Source organism: Bicyclus anynana, chromosome 17 (assembly GCF_947172395.1).
Source record: "Bicyclus anynana chromosome 17, ilBicAnyn1.1, whole genome shotgun sequence".
Lineage (NCBI taxonomy): Eukaryota > Metazoa > Arthropoda > Insecta > Lepidoptera > Nymphalidae > Bicyclus > Bicyclus anynana.
Window position 1 is genome coordinate 193,264 of NC_069099.1, and position 23,547 is coordinate 216,810.

The window sequence follows — 23,547 nt, forward strand, 5'->3', positions numbered from 1 at the left end:
TACCATATCCCCATTTCTATAAGACGGCCTCAAAAAGATAATTTTTTTTTTTAGTCTCTCTTTATTCCTGCAATCTGTTGAATTTTGGCGTGTTTGGTGCGAAATCCAGTGATTTGCTCAAATATAATAATGTAGTGTCTATTTCCTGACATCTTGTGGTGCTCGGTTTCGTGAGCCTTTAGAAAGTTGTACCGCTCTTTTGTGTGAAGTGGGTTTCCGATACTACGCCATTTGTTTCTAAAAAAAATTTAATAAAAAAAATACAACCGACTTCAAAACCAAAAAACGTACCCAGTAAACTAAAAAGCGAAAAATAACATCATAATATGTTCTACCTGCTGATCAGTATGAAGGCGGTGCTAAGCCGGTGATGTATTAATTCAAGCCATTTAGATTTTGCAGACAGTGTTGTTTCATGTGGTCCTGTCAGAAATGGCTTAAATCAAGACAACACCGGCTAAGCACCGCCTTCATACTGATCAGCAGGTAGAACATATTATGATGTTATTTTTCGCTTTTTAGTTTACTGGGTACGTTTTTTGGTTTTGAAGTCGGTTGTATTTTTTTTATTAAAATTTTTATTATTTTTCCATTTTTAGTGTAAACTTTTATCTCAAACGAACACATCAGACCCCTAATGACAGTCACAACCCATCTTGGTACAAAATTCTCAGCAATACAAATTAATCAAGCCCAAGCACAAGGTAGCTACCGTACACCGTTAAGGGGTTCCCTTAATTGACCTTGGTCTTCATCATCAGACACCTAATGACAGTCACAGCCCATCTTGGTGCAAAGTTCTCAGCAATACGAATTAATCAAGGCCAAACACAAGGTAGTTACTGTAAACTGTTAAGGAGTTCCCTTAATTGTCCTTGGTCTTCATCACCAAACCCCTAAATTACAGTCACAACCTATCTATGTGGAAAGTTCTCATTAATTCAAATAAATCGCCGAGGAGTTCCCTCGTCTGTTTTATGGCTCCATCATCAGATCGATTTTAAACCTTCATGAAATTGTAGTGCTTAAAAGTACTAAATGGAAAAGTTTACAAACACACTAGACACCCATATAATTTTCGAAAGTTCCCCTCAATTTCTCCAGGATTCCATCATCAGATCTTGACATGATGGCAATGGGACCAAATGGGGACTATACCGTTTCAAACAAAAAAAGAATTTTTGAAATCGGTCCACGCGTCTTCGAGTAATCGGTGTACATACATAAAAAAAAAAAAAAAAAAAAAAAAAAAAAAAAAAAAAAAAAAAAAAAAAAAAAAAAAAAATACCGACCGAATTGAGAACCTCCTCCTTTTTGAAGTCGGTTAAAAATAGTTTAACTTCTAAAGAGTGGTGTGACAGGCCATTTGGGTTCCATAAAACTATTTGGAGCTGCTCGAATTTTGACATATGACTGTCATTAAATTGGTGAGTAGATTTGTCACGGTGCATAATTGATTCATAATTTGATTGAACATATTTATTAGATTCTTCATATCATTTGGATTATCGTAAGATTCTTGGATATTTGAATAATTTTTTGGTTGAGATTTGTTTTTAAGGATATCTGCATAGCTCGTTTCAGGCATTTGTCGTTGTTGTCTCAGCGTGTAGCAGGTATTTTAGGGCGTAGAGGAGGATATTTCTGCTTCTGTAGTTCTTTATAGACACTGCATCCCTTGTATTGTATTGTATCCCACAAATATTATAAAGCTGAAGAGTTTGTTTGTTTGCTTGAACGCGCTAATTTCAGGAACTACTGGTCTGATTTGAAAAATTCTTTCAGTATTAGATAGCCCATTTATCGAGGAAGGCTATATATTATTCCAGTATTCCTACGGGAACGGGAACCACGCGGGTGAAACCGCGAGGCGTCAGATAGTTATGAATACGAGACCTATATGATTAAAAGACATACCAGAAACAGTGCTAGCAGCACTGGGCTTCCTCATAGCGTCCGCCGCTGGCGCCAGCTCCATGTCCTGCTGCGACTGCTCGTAGAACACCTGCTTCAGCGCCTCCAGCACCGTCACCCCGTCCGTGAACACGCGGTACGTGAGCAGAAATGTGTTCAGGAAATCCACTGACAGGAAGCGGAGATCTGTTGGAAGAAAACATGTATGTTGCAACAATTTCTGAGATACAATTACGTATAGGTATACTAAATAAAAGATTCCGATGAATTTAGAACCTCCTCTTCCTTTTTATGAAGGCGGTTATAAAAAGATTCTATCGAATACGTTTATAGCCTGTGGATCCATCTCATCTGACTGATTTGCCAAAGCTTGACAAATGGTTTCCATCGGTTATTATTACTATTGATGGGATCATTATCTCGTACATTCTCGTATTTACGAGAGATGACACGAGAGACTTTACTAAAAAAAAGTTTAAAAACTATAATCCGACTACGTAAAAACTGGTCTAAAAAAGAAAATAATTCTAATAGAAATCGGGAAATAGTAGGTACAAAAATGATAAAGGTAGAGCCGTGGTCGCATACTGCTAGAAAAAAAATACTGGATGTATATTATTCTCCGGTATCGACTACAAACAAAAATTATTAAAAGCAGCATCGACCGCGTAGATTCTTCTTAGAACGGTCAGTTAAAATTCCTCCCTCTCAATCAGTAATGAACACAAAACGCCTCGTGTTTATAAATGGACCGTTTGAGTATACATCTGCTCCAAATTACCTGTCAACCTCTGCAAAAGCCGTTCTGGAGTCGCGGATCTAATTTGGGGTACTTTGCAGGAGTTCAACGTCCTGCTGAAGCGAATATCCACATCATCAGTGAAGAGTGCCCTATCGGAGCGGCAAGCTGGCAGGCTGGCTGAGGCAGCGCCGCAGGAGCCACAGGCGCGTAGCAGTTCAGTCAGCGCAGCGCTCTCCATACACTGTGCCAACTCGCTTGTCCATGCTGCCTTTTCTTCGAGTGTTGCGGCAACTAGATTATAGATATTATTACTCTAAGACTTGCATTTGTTTTTTAAATATTCATACATACATCTTTCTTAGCTTGCATCATCATCATCTTTTTTAATGTGTCACTTAAGAACGCTCTCAAGTCTTAACAAAGTGTCATGTCAAAGAAAGATGAAAGAAAGAAAAGACCTTCTAACTTTTGCCACACATTACAATATCAAATTAACGGTATCCAATAGATAGGAGGCGCAAAAACGAGACTGTTTTGTTGGTTTAGTCTATGCCATTTTTATATTCTGACAGATTCTCACAAGAAGTACGGAGTCTGGAGAACAAGGAAATCTCTCTAATATTAATACCTATTAGTGATAGTTACAGAGTAAAATATTATTAGCATCCGACATAGCCGTTAACTAATATTTTAGCATGATGGAACTATGCTTTAAATCCACTGTCTTGTAGTAGAGATAAGATGAACACTCCAGATTGATAATAATGATGATGAAATAATACAGTCATTTTAATTATGATTAAAGTGAACATTATCTGACATAAGACGTTTTTTACAGAAATGTGACTCACCTAAATGTGCACAGACTTGTTCCCCTTTAACTTCCACTAGTATTTTGAAATCTTTTCCCTGGTAAAGATCTCCCCCAGGAGATGAACAGACCGATGCATTATCTGCGAAAGTTATCATAGTGTCAAACTAGTCAGGCTATAAATGAGCTATTTATACAAAAGTCATACTTAATAACATAGAATGTTTTAATAGTATTGAAGCTACAGTTTGCGTTACAAATTACGATTTAAAACTAAAACCAACTACTGCACAGTAATTTGAAAAATTCACAATCAGAAAACTACATCTTGACCGAGTGACATAGGTTAATTTAATCTCCGTATTCTTACAGGAACGGGAACTACCTTAGTGAAATCGCGGGGTATTTGCTTGTTCAAAGAAAACAAGAAGAATGATCTCATTACCATCATCGTCATGACTAGACGGGTCCTCGATGAGCAGGGCATCGTGCAGAGGCAACCTGCCATGAGGAGGCAGATGCAGGCGTCCGCCAGTCGCTCTGGTCGTGAGCAGCAGGTGGTTGCTGAATATGAATGCCTGACGTGATTGCAACGAAGCGCGACGTCCTTTGCCGACCACTTGAGACAATGTTCCTGTAAATTATTAGACCAATAGAATATCCCTTTTTCTGATTATGGTTTTTGTTATAACTTGATGCATTCTAATGCATAGTCGCCGCGCTAGAAGGATTGGTAATGAACCATTAACACAGACGCAATTGAAGTTGCATACTTTACAACACCGTCGCAATGTTGCTTCTTTCCATTTTTGACTAGATATATTGTGAAATAGATACAGTGAGTTAGCGCAAGAACTTCACCATCTTGTTCTTCCTTCCGCATTCTACTACAGAACACATCACGCCGCGAACGGTGGCATTCTTAGGTTGTGGATATTCAGACAACTCGTACTAAACAATTTGCATCCACGTTTGTGTTTCCTGACTGAATGATAAGTGTGCTCGAACTTAGACCGCGTAACTGCTATCCATAAGACTTAATTGTAAAATTGTGTCAAGCGCGAATCTTTTCATAAAATAAAAAGGCTCTGGACCTCAGCAGCGTCATCGGGGTTTTGGGCGAGTGTAGAACTGCTAGAGAAGAGCCCCAGAGCTAATTAAAGGAGGACACGGTGGAATTTATTTCTAATGGCGTACCGAAAATAACCCTTACGTTGTCACCACGGAATTACGTCAGCTTTAGAGATTTCTATGTGTTGTGATTCAAGCTGTGGCATTAGTTAATAAGGCTTATCTAGGAGACATTTTTATAGTACGTATTTGTAGCTTACCTTGTCTAATGAAGACTTGATTAACATCCAGAAGAATGTCACAGCCTTCGATGATCATTCTCTCCACTGCCAAGTTCTTCCTCAGATTTTCTGTCTCACTCACCTTCGAAAAATCATATTATGTATAATGTATAATGATCAGAATACGCTATATAATCCTAAACATATTGAGTATTTAATGGGGTAATCAAAATTTGCTGATAATGATAATTAAAGTTATTAAGATATTATTTGTGTGTAATCATCACGGTGGTTTGACGATATTAAGAGATTCGCATTTAGTCGCTGGTTGCAGGTGTCTTAGGTTCGTGATCTTTGGAAGTCTCTACAAAAGGCCTTTATTCATTCATCCATCGGCTGATGTGATGGTAATGATGAGTCACAGTACACTTTGATGATAGCATGTAACGCACCTCATCATGCATCTGTCGGGACAGCTCCTCGAGTTGAGCGCGCGCGTGCTGGAGGCTGCGGCGCTCCACGTGGTCGTGCGGCGTGTGGGCGAGCAGCTCGTGCAGGGTTATGATGTAGCGCGGTATCTGATACGTGTGACAGGGTTAGCGTTGTTAAAGATTCATAGCTAAAGTTCTAGATCTAATTTGTATGGAGTACTGCAGTTGCCTCTGGGATGGCTCTGCAAAATATCAGTTTGATGCATTAGACTCGATAGATCGCCGCGCTAGAAGCATCATTGGTTGACACATCAACCGTTGACACAGGTGAAATTGCAGACTTTGCAACGCCGTCGCAATGTAGCTTGTGTGTCGATTTTTGACCGTTTTGGCGTTTGTTTCATGACACTTATAATTTTAAAACCTTCAAAGCTAGAGTAAATAGGCATCTTCTAGGTTAAATTCTTCGCGCTCCAACATAGACCGCTATCCATCAAGCTTAATTGTAGTCAAGGGCAAACCTTTGCCAAAAATGTTCAAAACATCACCACGTTGCGGAACTTTTTTTTATTCAACGTGGTCAGGTCATCAGGTGATATCAGAGTCAATATCCCTTGACTCTGATATCACCTGATGTTAAGTGACGATGCAGCGAGCTTACTTGAAAGAGGTATAATTTCATTATATCCATTGCTCTGACGGTTTCTGTGAAGCATCATACCGGAACGCTAAGTCACGGATTGGTGTATCGGTAGCTTCCTCAAAAGCTTCAAACTTCATACCTGATGCATAGGATATGTCAGGAACGTCTCCAGAGACCTGCCCTGGCAAGCCGACTTGGTCTCCAGCCGTGCCAGCAGTTGAGTGAACGGCTGGCTTTGCTTGCACTCTGTCAGAACTTGCAGGGAGTAGTGGTGATTCCGCACGTACTCTTGGTAGATGGTCAGCATCGGCAGTAACATGTCAAACAGGTCACCTAGACGGACAAGATACTTATTACTTATTTAGCAAAACCTTTTCTTTCTTTTTCTTAGCCGCTACACTCTTAGCAGAGTGGTCGTGGTCGTCATTTAGGGGTAGTGGCAATCCTTACAATCTCTCTCCATTTTCCGAGTACAGGAGTCTGATTTCATCCAGATCTTCTATCATATTTGTGGAGCGAACCATGGAGAGCGGTTTTGATTTGGTCAGTCTAGTGGTGACCTGCCACGTGCTCTTGTGCTTTCGATCTTTGGATCGCAAGTGGCAAGCTTAATTATTAATTAGATAAAAAAATATTTCCTACTATATTACAATCTGAATAGAACATCCAATGTTGGATAAAAGGTAATTGTTGGGTGTTACACAAGTCACGGATTTGGTATTCTTCTTTAGATCATAAGTAACTAAAAGCTCTTTAAAACTCGTTCACTGTGCATCATCAACTTTCAGACCTTACTCCGTGTACGATTCCTTTTATCTATCGCACGTCACTTATGTACCAATCTACTCATCTTACACACAGTCATATATGATAGGATAGGAAAGGTAAGGATATGCCTTACCTTTCCTATCCTATCATATCCTATCACTTTCACAAACTCCAACCGTTTCTTCTTGGAATTAAAAGGAATGTAACATCATTCAAGGCGCATTTCCCATAATTATTCAAGTCTTTTAAAATATATTTTCATACAATAATAATCATTATCTAACCTAACACCAGTGTAGGCCAAGACTCCATTCGCGAGGTCAGTCCTTTGAAGAATATCTGATGCAGGAACAACACGGTCTCGCTGTTCAAGAAAATGGAATTGACGTCTTCGTGCGTGCACGGTGGCTTCTTAGAGCTGGCCGCCATTTTGAATGGACGAAGGAAACATGTCACCTGTTGAAAGCATGAAGACCATGAAATTTTTTATTTTACACAATTTATGATTCTTTGTTGTTACCACTAAAGAGGAAATTTGTCACAATTTCTTAGCAATGTCTCAAGGTAGCCATCCTATGTAATGTAAAGGTTTTAGAAACAAGACTTTATAGATAACTTACCAATATCTCCATCTGCTCCAGGTATTCCTCTTCAGCTTCCACCATCTTGAATACCAAACTGAAAATAAAATATTGGTGTAAGAGTTTGTCAAGTTGTGTATAAACTTCTTGAGATACATTATTTACCTGTTTCTCTTTCTCATGCTTTCCGCATGTGGGCTTTTGATGTACTGCTCCACGATTTGCTTCCAGCGGCGTCTGCACAACCATCCTCGAAAGAAACTCTTTAAAAATACAAAACAGATTTCATGAATGCACAGGTATAATCGTAGTTTTTTTGATGTATGACATTATATCTATCCGATCTGAAGTACAATTAGGCACTCTTTACCTTTTGCTAGTCTTTTGCTTGCCTCTTTATCTTCGCTTCATCTTAGGTCGGATAAGGGTGTGGCCCTCGTGACACCTCTATCACCACACCTCCGTGCCTGGGCAAGTCGCAGCGAGACATTGATGGTTTCCTTGGTCATGATTTCCAGCCCTTTATTAGCCTTTGAGGCTCATACCCTATGTGTGAGATAAATTGTTACCTGAACTTTCTTAATTTTGCGCAGTTCCGCAGGGTCTATATCATCAGAGTCTGCCGGAGAGAGGCTGGCCGTGGACGACGTCCGAGTGTTTGGCTCGTGCTCCTTTTTATATGCGCAGAGCTGCCAAATATGAATGCTCGGTTATCAATATGTTGTAAACATAAAAAGGAAATTAAGTACAAAATATTCACATAGGTTAATTTAAACCTTGGGGTGCACAGTAGTGACAGGCTACCTCTGTAAAGTAGAACTTTCATATCTTAAAGTTGATTTTTATATCTTTAATCTGTTTATAAAAAACCTATTTAAAATAAAGCCTCAAGTGACATATTAGCCCTTGACTGCACTCTCATCTCCTGTTGTTAAGTGACCATTCAATTTACGATAGAAGTGGACTTACTTAGAAGAGATACAAGTTATTTTTACCCGTACTCTCATGGTTTGTATGATGTATTCGGCGTCGTACCGAAAATCGCTTAGCGGTATGTCTTTGTTGGCACCTGCTGCGTGTACTACCAGCATGACGTGCGCTTGCTCTCCACCACCTGCAGCAGGTGCAGCTGCTTCTGCTCCAGCTCCTCCTTCTGCAGCAGCAGCTTGTTGCAGCTGGTGGGACTACACTGACCTCTGTCCTCAACTTCTTGACCTCGTTGGCCAGCTCGTCGCACTGCTGCGCGTACTGCCAGCGCGACGTGCGCTCGCTCTCCACCACCTGCAGCAGGTGCAGCTGCTTCTGCTCCAGCTCCTCCTTCTGTAGCAGCAGCTTGTTGAAACTGGTGAAAAACGGTACATTCTACACAGATGGTAAAGTTGGATTCTTGAAGTAAAATCGCCTCATTGTGAAACAGTGATTTAAATAGCAGAAAAACATTTAATTGTGTTTTTATTTTATAAATCTACTAGCGGACCCTGTCAAGCTTCGCTTTGACTTATGTGCACTTCTTCCCTATCTTTAACCTACAATTCCCTACTACTACCTCTACCCTACCCTACCCCCAATCTACCCCTACCCTACCCCTGAATTCATTTTGTGCAAACTTCACATAAACCATCTACTAAATAGTAGCATATTTTGTATCGGTTAGCCCATTCTTGGTTTTTAAAATTACACCGAAAAGTGGCATTGATTTTTAAATATAGTTATTTAATTTCTGTTCTTTTGACGTTAGCTGGACATCGGAAACCTATTTTGTAATATTAGGAGTGTCTCAAAAACTTTGGTAGATAGGTATATGTAGTGCATTTAATGTCTAAACTTGATTCATTAAAATACTACCTACGAGTACATAGCGAAAACTTCGAAATAATAATATGAAAATCGCGAACATTTCCTTTAAGTACCGTTTTCTACTTTAAGTATGTACCTAATCGTATTAAAAGGCTGTACTAGGTGTGTTAGACATTTTTCTTTTAAAAACACCTCCATTGTGCAAAGATGGCCCCGTTAGAATATATAGAGTAAGCTCAGTATTCCTTTAGAGATTTATTTAATATTTAAGGATCCGAATGCGAGAGCTCCCGGGTGAAATGTCAGTGCGGCCTCGACCCGGTTGCTATGGCAACCGTCCGAGATGCGAAGACGCCCAGCATCCCTACTTACGAGATACAAAGTTAAATTTTACTTTGATTTTTGTGCAAAAAAAAGGAATGAGTAATCTTAATATGTAAATGCGAATGACATCACGAAATCTCGGAAATCGCTTGATGTACTAAGCTGATATTTGGCAGGGAGGTAGTTTATGCTTAGTAGGTATCCTAAGAACGGATTTTGCGATAGGGCCGGATTAAAGAGGTCTAAGGGCGGACGAATTCGCGGGCGTCTGCTTGTAGGTGGGTAAATAATACGGAAATTAAAATTGTCTCATTAAATATTCAAAAATGGCCGGCTTTTGATAGTTTAAGTCTTACTTTCAGTTTATTTTAATTTAAGAATTTAATTTAATTTTGTATGTTTTAATTTAATTTTTTATAGTTTTAGTTACATAAATTAGCTATTAATGTGTGCTTATCCAAAGATATATATTTAAAATGGAAATTAGGTGCAATCTAATCTACGAAGATTTGGAGTAGGAATTTTCCATTTTGTAAATTTTTACGTACAGCTTACCCTATTTAAAAAGTAAAAACCTTGTGCACACCGCTGGCAAATGGTTCTATTCAACAACGGCAACATCAATTTGATTTTGATCATTTTTTGGTTTTGTTTGTTTTATATACAAGACTAGCTGACGCCGCGCGGTTTTAACCGCGTGGTTCCCGTTCTTATGAGAATATGGGGATAATATATAGCCTTCCTCGATAGATGGGCTATCTAACACTGAAAGAATTTTTCAAATCGAACCAGTAGTTTCTGAGATTAGCGCGTTCAATCAAACAAACAAACTCTTCAGCTTTATAATATTAGTATAGATAATAAGAGACGTGATTGCCCAGTGGATATAACCTCTGCCTCCGATTCCGGAGGGTGTAGGTTCTAATTCGGCCCAGGGTACGTTTCGTACCTTCAACTTTTCAGTTGTGTGCATTTTAAGAAAGTAACTATCAAACGGTGAAGGAAAACATCGTGAGGAGACCTAACCTAAGAATTATCTTAATTCTCTGCGTGTGTGAAGTTTGGCGATCCGCATTGGGCCAGCGTGGTGGTCTATTGGCCTAACCCCTCTCACTCTGAGGAGACACGAGCTCAGCAGTGAGCCGAATATGGGTTGATAATGATGATGATGATATCATTATCAACCCATATTCGAAGGAAAAACTAAAAAAAAAACAATATTTTTTTAATCTTATCAATAAGAAAGCTAAATAAAAAAAAATCGAAGTCCACCTACTCGTAGTTTGTAATCATAGAACAGAAAAGCTAAAAGCTAAACTTCTTTAATCCGTGCTTGTAATAAACACTATTACGGTTGTACACTGAACTCTCGGAGGGTTCCGTCTAATAGTAGGCTGGGACACAGACGTTTGATTATTCAGTTGTCCGCAGCCTCCATTACTGAATTACAGACGGGGGAGCTGCCCCACCCCCGCGCGGGTCAAGGTCGCGTCTAATCCCTGCCCTGACCGAGATGTTACCACTAGAGAGACGAAATTGTCACCCTGGTTACGCTCACTCAATTACTTGTAGTAGTCTTGTAGTGACTTAATCACATCACACTATCACACTTAATGTTATAAAGGCGAAAGTTTGTGTGTAAGTGTGTATGTTTGTTCCTACTGAAGCGGTTTGGCTGAAATTCGCAGATATTGTGATGAGTGGTATAATTTCAAAATAAACGCATTTCTCTTTCTTTCTTTTCTTTCTTTCTTTAAAATTTGGAATGCATAGATTTTACTCTACTCTTGACTCTGTGAATGTATTTACAACAAATATTGTTATTAACTCACCTTATCTTTCTACTGACTCTGTGAATGTATTTACATCAAATATTGTTATCAACTCACTTTACCTTTCTACTGACTCTGTGAATGTATCTACTTATTTACAACAAATATTGTTATATACTCACTTTACCTTTCTACTGACTCTGTAAATGTATTTATTTACAACAAATATTGTTACCAACTCACCTTATCTTTCTACTGACTCTGTAAATGTACTTATTTACAACAAATATTGTTATCAACTCACTTTACCTTTCTACTGACTCTGTAAATGTACTTATTTACAACAAATATTGTTATCAACTCACTTTACCTTTCTACTGACTCTGTAAATGTACTTATTTACAACAAATATTGTTATCAACTCACTTTACCTTTCTACTGACTCTGTAAATGTACTTATTTACAACAAATATTGTTATCAACTCACTTTACCTTTCTACTGACTCTGCGAATGTATTTGGTTGATAATAAATAACGAAGATATGAGGTAACAAACCAAAAAAAAATAAACATACGCTTCGAATTGAAAACCTTTTTTTGAAGTCGGTTAATAAAATATTGACTATTCGGCAATTTCGTTGATGATACCCCTATGATATGCGGGCGACGGGTCGAACGGACTGCAAGGCTGTAAAGTCGTGCGCGCGGACAGAGGGAAGGACTGCGCGGGTATGAAGTCGTGCAAGCGGGGCATCGCTACCAGCCCCGCTCGGACCATCGGAAGTGTTACGAACGAATTTGCCAAGCTTAACTTTAACTGTATTTCATCATCATCATCATCATATCAGCCGATGGACGTCCACTGCAGGACATAGGCCTTTTGTAGGGCCATCCAAACATCACAATACTGAGCCACCTGCATCCAGCGAATCCCTGCGACTCGCTTGATGTCGTCAGTCCACCTGGTGGGGGGTCGGCCAACACTGCGCTTACTAGTGCGGGGTCGCCATTCCAGCACTTTGGGACCCCAACGTCCATCGGCTCTTCGAACTATGTGCCCCGCCCACTTCAGCTTCGCAACTCGTTGAGCTATGTCGGTGACTTTGGTTATTCTGCGGATCTCCTCATTTCTGATTGGATCACGCGAATGTATTTACAATATAATATATTGACTCACCTGGCCTCTCGTATTGCGTCCACCCAGTGAACGCAGTCCACCTCGGACGCTGCGCGCAGTTCGTACTGACGCTGGCTCTCTCGACGGTAAGTTATGGTGAAGCAGAACTGGACCAAAACAATTTATTTAGAACAAGGAACAGAGCAATTTGACGAATAAACAAGGTAAGATACCTGTTTTTATAAAAAGGTATAATAGCGAGTAACCGCCAACCGGCGGGTGCCTGAAATAGTAAGCGTATTATGTATTTCGGTAGTTCGTAATCGTGTAACACTGAGCTGAGATGACACTAGTCTTGTTGCAACTTCGATTATGTAAGACAAAATATGTGTATGTAAAGCATCGATATAAATCGTTAGATGGGATTAAAGAACGCACAATTTTATGTCATTAGTCAAAGACGTGCACGCACATCTTATTTTAGTATGCAATAAGCGCATGCTGCGACTTTAAAAAATATTTTACTGTTTTTTTCTTGTTTAGTCCCATAATTATGCCTTCGTGATCATTTTGGAAGTGTAAAAACACAAGCCGCAACACGAATAATGAGAAAAACGTTACTTTTCATTCGAAAGTATTTGCGAAACCAATCTTACTTGCGCTTGACTACAATCATGCTTGGTGGAAAGCAATGGTCTACCGTCTAGGTTGGAGCGCGCTTGCTTAGAAAATGCCTATTCACACATCTTCGCTGTTCTTATTAGAAATGTCGATGCGAAACGTTTTGTGCGAGACGACTGAACATCGACAACAAAAGGATGCCAATTTGCATTTCGTCTTGTATAAAAATATGACTCTAGAATGGCAGAGAATGACCTTGAGTGAAGTCACGTACTTGTGAACGTTGTGTGTAGGGTTAAAGGATCCTTTGACAGTTAACAAACACTTCTCTTTTCTACTCAAGTCACTCTCCCCGCTTATCTCAAGTAACCCATAAGAATTACACAACAAGAGATGTAGACGTTCGAACGCCACGAGCACACTGAAGCCGTCCGTACCGCAAGTCGTTGCAAAGCGGCGATAACAGTTATGTCATCGTCAGGATCGTAAAGGACGTTTTTCAGGCGTTCGCCGAAATCAGGGTTGAAATCGGGGGTGCAGTAACAAGCCTCAAGCAGTTGGTTGGGGTGGATGGTGGCTCTCATAATCGAGAGCAGTTTCTATTGGGCTATTGTAGGGAGATAATAATGGTGGTGACGATGGTGATGATCTTACCGAGGCGTTTCTCTCCATGGGCGATTTGCTGAGTCTTTCGCAGTACGAGCCCTCCAACAGGAGCACACCCGTGGGTCGCGTGTTGTTCTCTGACTCGTAGTAGAACAACAGGTTCTGTGATGGTGATAACATTAATAATACTAAGACAGGTAATAAGTAACACCTTGTTAATAAGTAACCATTATTTTAGAATTTAGACTATGGTGAGTGTTATATATAAAAAGTAGTCCAATCCCTGTAGCCAAGTCAGATCGTAAGATCAGATCGTCGATTCTCTTTCTACGATCGCAAACGCTTCGAAATCTAGAAAGATGTATGGGAATGACATTTGCTATCGATAGGTCACGTGATCAAGATCTGTTATTCCCATATTTTTTTCTAGTTTTCGAAGCGTTTGCGATCGTAGAAAGAGAATCGACGTGCCACTTGGCTAAAGGGGCTGGACCACCTAAAATACGTAGCAAACCAAACTCCCCGTAACCGGCAGTAAGCTGCACTATTAGCTACTAAGTAGGTACTTAGACGCCTATAGCCTAGACGTCATCTATTTTTCGTATGTTGCACTCCTAAATCTCGGACCAAGGCGCGTTTGGAACCCTCGTAACTTTAGTTTTAAGTTTTCGACTATTATTACCACCATTAAATTAAATTAAATTATGACATAATCTTGACCTTTCAAAAATGCTTGTAAACTAAGCCTGATTGAAATAAATGAATTTTGACTTTTTACTTTGAAAGTAAGCAAGTAGTAAAAGTAAGTAAATCAGTATCACTTAATGTCTGCTTACCTGGTACAGAACAAACCAGCGAAGCTGCCATTTTGTGTTGTCGGCACTCCTTTTATGCAAGTATCCAGCCTGCACCATAGACATAATTAAAATTTTCAAAGTTTTTTGTCTTATAAGGACTAGAAAAAAAAATTGTTGAAACAATTATGTTAGATGATCGTAAAACAAAAAAACCACTGCTATTTGATGTAAAATGACGTAGTCAAGATCATTTTGTTGAAATAACTATGTTAGATGATCACAATTACGAAAAAACGATGAAATCTATGTAGTGGCTGATTATTTGAATGGTACACTGAGATACTTGTAGATATGTTTTCTGTGACTGAGACACATAATGTCCCTCCTGGGCGGCTTACTAAGCTTCTGGAGCGAGTTCGGTTAGCTGGAGTGACTCCAGAAGAGACCAGTACCAAATGGACCTACGTACAACGGCCAACCTTTGTGGCAAAGTGCGGTAAAAGGCCCAGGAAAGTGTAAACAAGAGCTTCGTTATATTGTTTTTATTCTTTACAAGTTAGCCCTTGACCACAATCTCACCTGATGGTAAGTGATGATGCAATCCAAGATGGAATCGGGCTGGATGAAAGGAGAATAAAAATCCACACCCCTTTCGGTTTCTACGTGACATCGTACCGGAACGCTAAATCGCTTGGCTAATTCGTGGTCGGGATGTGGTGGTCACTTACCTGCGAGTGGTCGTACTGCGCCCGGTCGGACAGCGTGACCAGCTGACCATCGTTGACGCGCACTGAGCGTTGGATCTTCGGACTCAGCATCGTGGCTTCTGCAAAAGACGGTAGCTGATAGTTCTGAAGACTGGGTTCGATTCCCAGCTTAAATCATTTTTAGTGTTCCGTAGTCCACAAGGAACCTTTATAGTTTCGCCATCCGTCCTTCTGTCCGTCCGTCCGCGGCTTAGCGCAGAGAAATTTTTTTTTCATTTTTATTCTTTACAAGTTAGCCCTTGATTACAATCTCACCTGATGGTAAGTGATGATATAGTCTAAGATGGAAGCGGGCTAAGTTGTTAGGAGGAGGATGAAAATCCTGTGTGGATTTTCATTTCGGTTTTTACACGACATCGTATCGGAACGCTTTAAATCGCTTGGCGATACGTCTTTGCCTGTATGGTGGTAACTAGCCACGGCCGAAGCCTTCCACCAGCCAGACCTGAACCAATTAAGAAAATCTCAATCGGCCCAGCCGGGGATCGAACCCAGGACCTCTGTTTTGTATATCCATCGCGCATACCACTGCGCCACAGAGGCCGTCGCTATTAATTACTACTAGAAAGCTGTAAATTAGCATGAGTGTGTAAAATTAAAAATTAAAAAAAATAAAAATAAATTAACATTAAAAATGTGAACAAAGTCGTAAAATTAAATCTTAAAACATTTAATATCTCGCTACATGTAAAGTGAGGATGAACTTTTTTTTGGAAAGGTATTTTAAAGATAATTAATTATTCTAAGAGATGTTTTAGTAGGTACTAAAACAGAAGTGAAAATTTTAGAAAAGAAATTGTCTGTTTCTTCCGTTTCATATCTGAAACTGCTGAACTTTTAATGGGGCTAAGAGTAGGCAACGCAGTTATGCATCTATCAAACGCACGCCACAGAGTATAAACTAGCCGAACAAGTTAAACACTCGACCACAGAGTTACGCCCACTGCGCCAAAAATATAATTACTTATGCATATTAAAGCACTGGCCTGATAAAAGCCGCTCGCGCTCCCCTGTATAGACAGCTAAGTAATTGAATACCTCGCAAAAAAGCCATGTAAAATACACCGTCAGAATAAAAATAAAGGTCACAAGTTCAAAACTTTTGTTCTGCAGTTTAATAAACATAAAAGAGGGTAGACGGAAAATGACACTATAGAATAGGCTACTTGCCTCTTTTGTAAACAGTGTTTAAACTGAATTATGGAAGTATTTTAAGCTATATTTTATTTTGTCCCGTCAATAATAACCAGTAAAAAATTTAATATAAATGAAAAAATATATAAGCAACATTTTTGCCGCCGAAACACAACACATTAGCAAGTGACGTCATTTATAGAGATAACAGCGTGATTGGCGTTTGCAGTGATGTGATTATATCACGTCAACGATAGCGCCAATCACAAACCGATGCCTTGTAGCGAATGACGTTACAGTTTATGATTGGCGTTTGCGGTGACGTGATAAAAATACAACTTTGTTTTATAAAAATATTACAATTACGAGATTATTTTCACAAATAAAAATGTGATTAGAGTTTCTAGGCATCTAAACTGCCTATATGCAAAAAATCTTCTTAGTTTTGTACATCAGGCGAGTACCCTATTGTTCAAAATAAATATACTTCAAACTTTATAATATTTTAGACCACAGTGGTCTCATGGTGAGATTAACGATGTACGCAAGAGATGTTGCAGTGTACAAGTGTGTTCACAAGCACAGGTGCACTCTCTATCCCCTAACTCTCATAGTCCTATGGACGGCAGAGCGACACGACCGGTGAGAGATCATGGACCGACGGCTTTACGTGCTCTTCGAGGGACGTATAGCCATAATTCGAATAAACCTCAATAGGGACGTCCATCGGCTGTTAATGATGAAAGCTGCCGAACTCAAAACGAGGTTATGTCAAAGTTATTAACTTAACTGCTCTCTTTTTATTAAATCGGTTCAGTACTTTAGGCGCTACGGTGAAACATACACTCATACATACAGCCAAAATCAATAGGTACCCTTCTTAAAGGTTTCGCCGTAGTTGGGTAATAAACTAATATTTTAAATGTTCATTTGTTTGTCTTCTACGCTTCTATGCCTTATCTACACAACCGATCGTATTGTCATCATCTAAAGTAACATTGTAAGAGATAAGATTTAAATGTTTGTTGGTTTGTTACAAAGCTCCGAAACTACCAGACCGGTTTTAAAAAATCTTTTACTAATTAAAAACTTTATCGGCAAACGGAGGGTTTTTAATCGTTTAGTTTAGGTCTATCACTTGAGCAAATTAAAATAGATAATTAATTTTAGTACCTAATATAATTAATTAAATACTTTGATTAATTTTAAATAATAATTATAAAATATTCAAATTAATTTTCTAGTTACTTACATTTATGTATTATGAACGCCACAGAGCAATTATTACGTAGACCAACCAACTTTTATATTACACCTCATATTCACATTTCGATCAAAGACGTTGGTAAACAAATACTACAATCAATAAAATATCCCACCAACAACACTTTATCAATAGTTTATTTAATCAATAAATAATTAGAAACTTCAACAGCAGTATAGAAAAAGGAGTGTAACTTTTAAAAAAGATAAAAATATTTAGTTGAAAAAAACGCCTGTTTAAATTTTCAGCACAAATATTTAGTTTTAAGACTTTGCTATTAAAATAATAACAGGCGTTGTTGATTTGTTGATAATGGGCTTGACAAGAGTATGTGTAGATTAGTCTGTTATGAGAGTTAGACACATGGTTTATTTTATAGTTTAACCAGGGCTGATGAGATTTTGACAAGGGTTGACGGGGGTTGTCCTGCCGATGGCGACAGTGCGACTGCCGGGACAGCACCTGTAGCTGGATCGACCGTCGCGCGCGTGCGTGTCCCCAATGACGTAGAAAATGTGTTGCAGAGCTACGAAACGATAGAAGCGTTGTTACAACATGCGTAATAGTTTTTTTTTCTTAGCAAGGGTAAGTGGTTGACTCAAGTTTGATTTTTTTATTTATTTTAGGTTTGTTTATGTACCTATGTTAAGCGCCAACATGTTGTTGATGAAAACTATCAACACAGAAATCACATGAACTAAAATTTAACCAGTGAACTATGTGGGTGAAACCGCGGGCGTCCGTTATCTACAGTAAAAAGAAAACAAAAACAAAGTACGTAAGTATTGATAGATAAAATTGTAAAAGACTAAGTAGTAAAAAATAATCAAACTCTGTTCCCGCCAATTTGTGTTTTGTCACAAATGGGCCCAAACTGGCGGGGCATTCAACCAAATAAAATATGTGTGCCACAGAGACGGCTGGTTCTTTTTACAAATAATTGCTTCTGTATGGCTGTTTCTTTGTAAAAAAAAGCTTTCAAAATCCTATAAAAATATGCCTCATATGATATATACGCAAATAAATGATTATTATTATTATTATTATTATTATAAATATTAGTTTCACGATTGTTTTATAGACGCTAGTAATCCTTGCAAAGGCGTTTAAAGCAAGTCAATAAAGAGGTTATTAAAAGTTGTTACTAACCAGCTTTTTTATTACTGTTGCTTAATTAATAGTTATACAACTTAACCGCTACAATGTCCTAAAATTGCGTGATACATTATTTCGTCCCAACACTCAGAAATTTTTATTACCTGGTAACCCAGTTAGCTACCAAAATCAAGAATTTTCATAAATAAAAATGTTGAGCGACTCATCAAGATGAAGCTACTCACGGAAAATAACTCGATAGTAATCAATTGTACAAATGTTCCACGGAGTCTGGGCTAGAATTATAATTGATTATTCCCTATTTAGATTTTTAACCGACTTCAAAAAGGCTTAGGAGGTTATCAATTCGTCGGAATCTTTTTTTTATCAAATAAACGATGGACTTTGTTACAAATTAAATTGTTGCCAGTTCTACACAATTGTTGTGTCTGTGAGCTCGTGGAAGCAGGCAGAAGAGCCAATAAAGCAACGCGCGGTGTCTCTGCACGCGCGGGGTGGAGGGGGGAGTCAACGATTTTACATGCATTTACCATTTACCTACTTACCTGAACATGGTAAATGACTACCTATTTAATAGAAGGCAAATATGGTGTAAAGAATGTTTTTATTTGATCTATCCAATATATGGCGCCACTCGGTTACACCCGTGTAGTTCCTGTTCTTATGAGAATATCATCATTCATCATTATCGACCCATATTCGGATCACTGCTGAGATCGAGTCTCCTCTCAGAATGAGAGGGTTTAGGTCAATAGTCCACCACGCTGGCCAAATGCGGATTGGCAGACTTCATACACGCTGAGCAACTAAGAAAATTCTTAGGTATGCAGTTACCTCACGATGTTTTCGTTTAAGACACGTGATATTTAATTTCTTAAAATGGACACAACTGAAAAGTTGGAGGTGCATGCCCCGGACGGGATTCGAACCCACACCATCCGGAATCGGTGGCAGAGGTCATGTCCACTGGGCTATCACGGCTCTTACTGCACTAAACTACGAGTATCAGAAAACATTGGAAAATTCCTTGCCCTATGTATTTTGTGGTAAATATTGGTTTGTATTGAGTCCTTAGGCCTATTTCAGACTATTTTAGTATTTTATTTTAGTAGAGTACGAACGATTTTTACTCGACTAAAATACTAAAGTAGTCTGTATTATTATTCAAGTATAGATTATTCACGGCAATTGTTTTTAAAATTCTCGCTTTTTATTTTTATTTTTCTTACACATGAGAAAAAAGCAAAGGTACACCGTACAGGATGTCCCAGGTCTTCAAATCTCGCTCTATTCGCAACTCAATAAAAATTAAATAAAAAAATGAACGCATTCCACAGACAAGTACGCTGCATTTCATTCCAATTTAAAGTTTTTTATTTATTTTTCAAAACAATTAAGGCCTTACCTATACTTAATGATTCTATTTTCGAATTTCCTCCGTTTTATAGTAGGCTAGTGCTTGGCTAGTACTCGTAATAGACAGGAATTAAAAAAACAAAATTACTTTATACTTTACAAATTTACTTTATATGATAGTGTTTTTGTGTAAGAGTAGTGAACAACATTATTAAGTACCGTAGATACAAATGATAGATTAAACCACTCAATGCACGAATTTTGAATTTGTATAACATTCATGTGCTCGTTTTTTTTTCTCGTTCGTCTCTGGTGCTCCCCTAGACGGGAAGTTATTTCTTAAGCGCACAGAAAACTTAACATGTATCAATAATATTAAATACTGTTAGATGTGTTACTAGCGCATGAAAAATGAGGCGCTGAAAAGAGGAAATTTTTAGTTAACTCAATGTTAGTTGTAGTCAACAATGAACATTATATTTTAAACAAACAATACCTAAATATCGTCTATAACAATGATAATTTTATACTATAGATCGGATAAGTCTACAAAAATACCGCAACAACAACTTCCTGAACACACAACTCGACATATAGACCAATGATGTTCAATACTGTGTTGTAATAATGTTTAGATGTGTTACTAGGTTATGAAAAATTACCTCTCTAAAGAGGAAATTTCCACATCGCAATTTTACAACGTTATTTATACAAATATGACCTAAATATCGTCTACAATGTCAAGCTGTGTGTTCAGGAAGTGTAAATACTATAAAGTACTATATAAAAATAAGTCGGGATTTCCTTCCTGACGCTATAACTCCAGAACGCACGAACTGATTTCCACGGTTTTGCATTCGTTGGTAAGGTCTCGGGCTCCGTGAGGTTTATAGCAAAGAAAATTAGGGGTAGGGTAGGGGTAGGATAGGGATAGGGTAGGGGTAGAGTTAGGGTAGGGTAGGGTAGGGTAGGGTAGGGTAGGGTGGGGTAGGGTAGGGGTAGGGTAGGGGTAGGGTATGGATAGGGTAGGGATAGGGTAGGGTGGGGCTAGAGTAGGGGTAGTTGAAAGTTTACATCGACTTTCACGCGGACGAAGTCGCGGGCGTCCGCTAGTACATAAATAAATAATGGAATTAAAGACAAAAGTTGTGCTAAAAAAGTGATCCGGCTATAAAACTGAGCGCACACATCGCTCAGTTTTATAGCCGGATCACTTTTTGCGGTTATTTTGTAGCGACGTAGCTAGTACAATGTTTGTGCGTATTTAAGTACTATTACTGTTGTGTATTGTTTATGTATATTTTTATTTTATTTATTTATTGCTCCATATGGGTAGTTCTAACTTATACATACCAGTTATTTCTTGGAGGGTATTTTTGAAAATCGACACTAAGATTGTATGGAAATACCGAATCTTCGAACTTACATAACTTTGTTTAAAGCCATCTGATAACTTTTGGACTATAACATTAGCTATTGCTGCTAATGCTATTGTTTTTTTGTTCGCCGGCACTTTCAAAATGATCTCAAAAATGTATGGAGCGTGAATTTAAATAAAGTAAAAGAAATTGTTGCCGTTTTTCTAACAGAAACCGGTATTTTTAGGGAAGTCTTTACACGACGAAAACGATTAAAATCATATACTTCTAACAGAAGGGTAACGTCTAGCAAGGTAGGTAATATTTAATAATAATATCGTTTGAGGGAGAGTACCATAGCACGATAACTAAATAAAGTGATGAAGACTAGAATCCAAAACCATCCAATCCAAACAAAGCTATTATGTCAAACCATAGACAAATTAAACGTCATTTTGATTTGAAAATTGTATTGAAATGTCACGTTAAAATTCAGAAAATTTTTACTCGGAAGTTGAAAATTGTGTAGAAATAACAAGATTTTCACAAACATTGAACTATACCAATATTAAATTAATCTCAGATCGCGTAATTACTAATTTAATGTTATTTGTTGCTTAATTAATAGTTATACAACTTAACCGCTACAAAATCCTAAAATTGCGTGATACATTATGTCGTGCCAACGCTCAGAAATTTTTATTACCTGGTAACCCAGTAACCAGAATCAAGAATTTTCGTAAATAAAAAAGTTGAGCGTCTCATCAAGATGAAGCTACTCACGGAAAATCGATAGTAATCAATTGTACAAATGTTCCACGGAGTCTGGGCTATAATTATAATTGATTTTTCCCTATTTAGATTTTTAACCGACTTTAAAAAAGGCGGAGGTTATCAATTCGTCGGAATCTTTTTTTTTATCAAATAAACGATGGACTTTGTTACAAATTAAATTGTTGCCAGTTCTACACAATTGTTGTGTCTGTGAGCTCGTGGAAGCAGGCAGAAGAGCCAATAAAGCAACGCGCGGTGTCTCTGCACGCGGGGGGGAGGAGGGGGGAGTCAACGATTTTACATGCATTTACCATTTACCTATTTACCTGAACATGGTAAATAACTACCTATTAAATCGAAGGCAAATATGGTGTAAAGAATGTTTTAATTTGATCTATCTAATATATGGCGCCTAACAGGAACTACACGGGTGTAACCGAGACTCGTGTAGTTCCTGTTCTTGTGAAAATATCATCATTCATCATTATCGACCCATATTCGGATCACTGCTGAGATCGAGTCTCCTCTCAGAATGAGAGGGTTTAGGTCAATAGTCCACCACGCTGGCCAAATGCGGATTGGCAGACTTCATACACGCTGAGCAACTAAGAAAATTCTTAGGTATGCAGTTACCTCACGATGTTTTCGTTTAAGACACGTGATATTTAATTTCTTAAAATGGACACAACTGAAAAGTTGGAGGTGCATGCCCCGGACGGGATTCGAACCCACACCATCCGGAATCGGTGGCAGAGGTCATGTCCACTGGGCTATCACGGCTCTTACTGCACTAAACTACGAGTATCAGAAAACATTGGAAAATTCCTTGCCCTATGTATTTTGTGGTAAATATTGGTTTGTATTGAGTCCTTAGGCCTATTTCAGACTATTTTAGTATTTTATTTTAGTAGAGTACGAACGATTTTTACTCGACTAAAATACTAAAGTAGTCTGTATTATTATTCAAGTATAGATTATTCACGGCAATTGTTTTTAAAATTCTCGCTTTTTATTTTTATTTTTCTTACACATGAGAAAAAAGCAAAGGTACACCGTACAGGATGTCCCAGGTCTTCAAATCTCGCTCTATTCGCAACTCAATAAAAATTAAATAAAAAAATGAACGCATTCCACAGACAAGTACGCTGCATTTCATTCCAATTTAAAGTTTTTTATTTATTTTTCAAAACAATTAAGGCCTTACCTATACTTAATGATTCTATTTTCGAATTTCCTCCGTTTTATAGTAGGCTAGTGCTTGGCTAGTACTCGTAATAGACAGGAATTAAAAAAACAAAATTACTTTATACTTTACAAATTTACTTTATATGATAGTGTTTTTGTGTAAGAGTAGTGAACAACATTATTAAGTACCGTAGATACAAATGATAGATTAAACCACTCAATGCACGAATTTTGAATTTGTATAACATTCATGTGCTCGTTTTTTTTTCTCGTTCGTCTCTGGTGCTCCCCTAGACGGGAAGTTATTTCTTAAGCGCACAGAAAACTTAACATGTATCAATAATATTAAATACTGTTAGATGTGTTACTAGCGCATG

The 23,547-nt window shown here is 38.3% G+C and overlaps 1 protein-coding gene across 2 annotated transcripts in view; it reads right to left on the minus strand.

The window, feature by feature from the left end:
• LOC112049305 (ras-specific guanine nucleotide-releasing factor 2-like) overlaps positions 1–17,810 on the minus strand; it is a 34,491-nt gene extending 16,681 nt beyond the window's left edge. For both annotated transcript variants that reach the window (XM_052886499.1, XM_052886498.1), the window contains exons 1-17: positions 17,370–17,810; positions 14,945–15,042; positions 14,256–14,324; positions 13,468–13,581; positions 12,253–12,359; positions 8,377–8,524; positions 7,752–7,871; positions 7,348–7,445; positions 7,222–7,279; positions 6,886–7,057; positions 5,973–6,166; positions 5,212–5,337; positions 4,799–4,901; positions 3,913–4,101; positions 3,508–3,609; positions 2,696–2,947; positions 1,918–2,100 (exon numbers count right to left, since the gene is read on the minus strand). In XM_052886499.1, coding sequence (XP_052742459.1) covers positions 1,918–2,100; positions 2,696–2,947; positions 3,508–3,609; positions 3,913–4,101; positions 4,799–4,901; positions 5,212–5,337; positions 5,973–6,166; positions 6,886–7,057; positions 7,222–7,279; positions 7,348–7,445; positions 7,752–7,871; positions 8,377–8,524; positions 12,253–12,359; positions 13,468–13,581; positions 14,256–14,324; positions 14,945–15,034 — 2,125 coding nt within the window. In that variant the 5' untranslated portion in view covers positions 15,035–15,042; positions 17,370–17,810. The remainder of the gene's footprint in view (positions 1–1,917; positions 2,101–2,695; positions 2,948–3,507; positions 3,610–3,912; positions 4,102–4,798; positions 4,902–5,211; positions 5,338–5,972; positions 6,167–6,885; positions 7,058–7,221; positions 7,280–7,347; positions 7,446–7,751; positions 7,872–8,376; positions 8,525–12,252; positions 12,360–13,467; positions 13,582–14,255; positions 14,325–14,944; positions 15,043–17,369) is intronic.
• Positions 17,811–23,547: the final 5,737 nt, after the last annotated feature.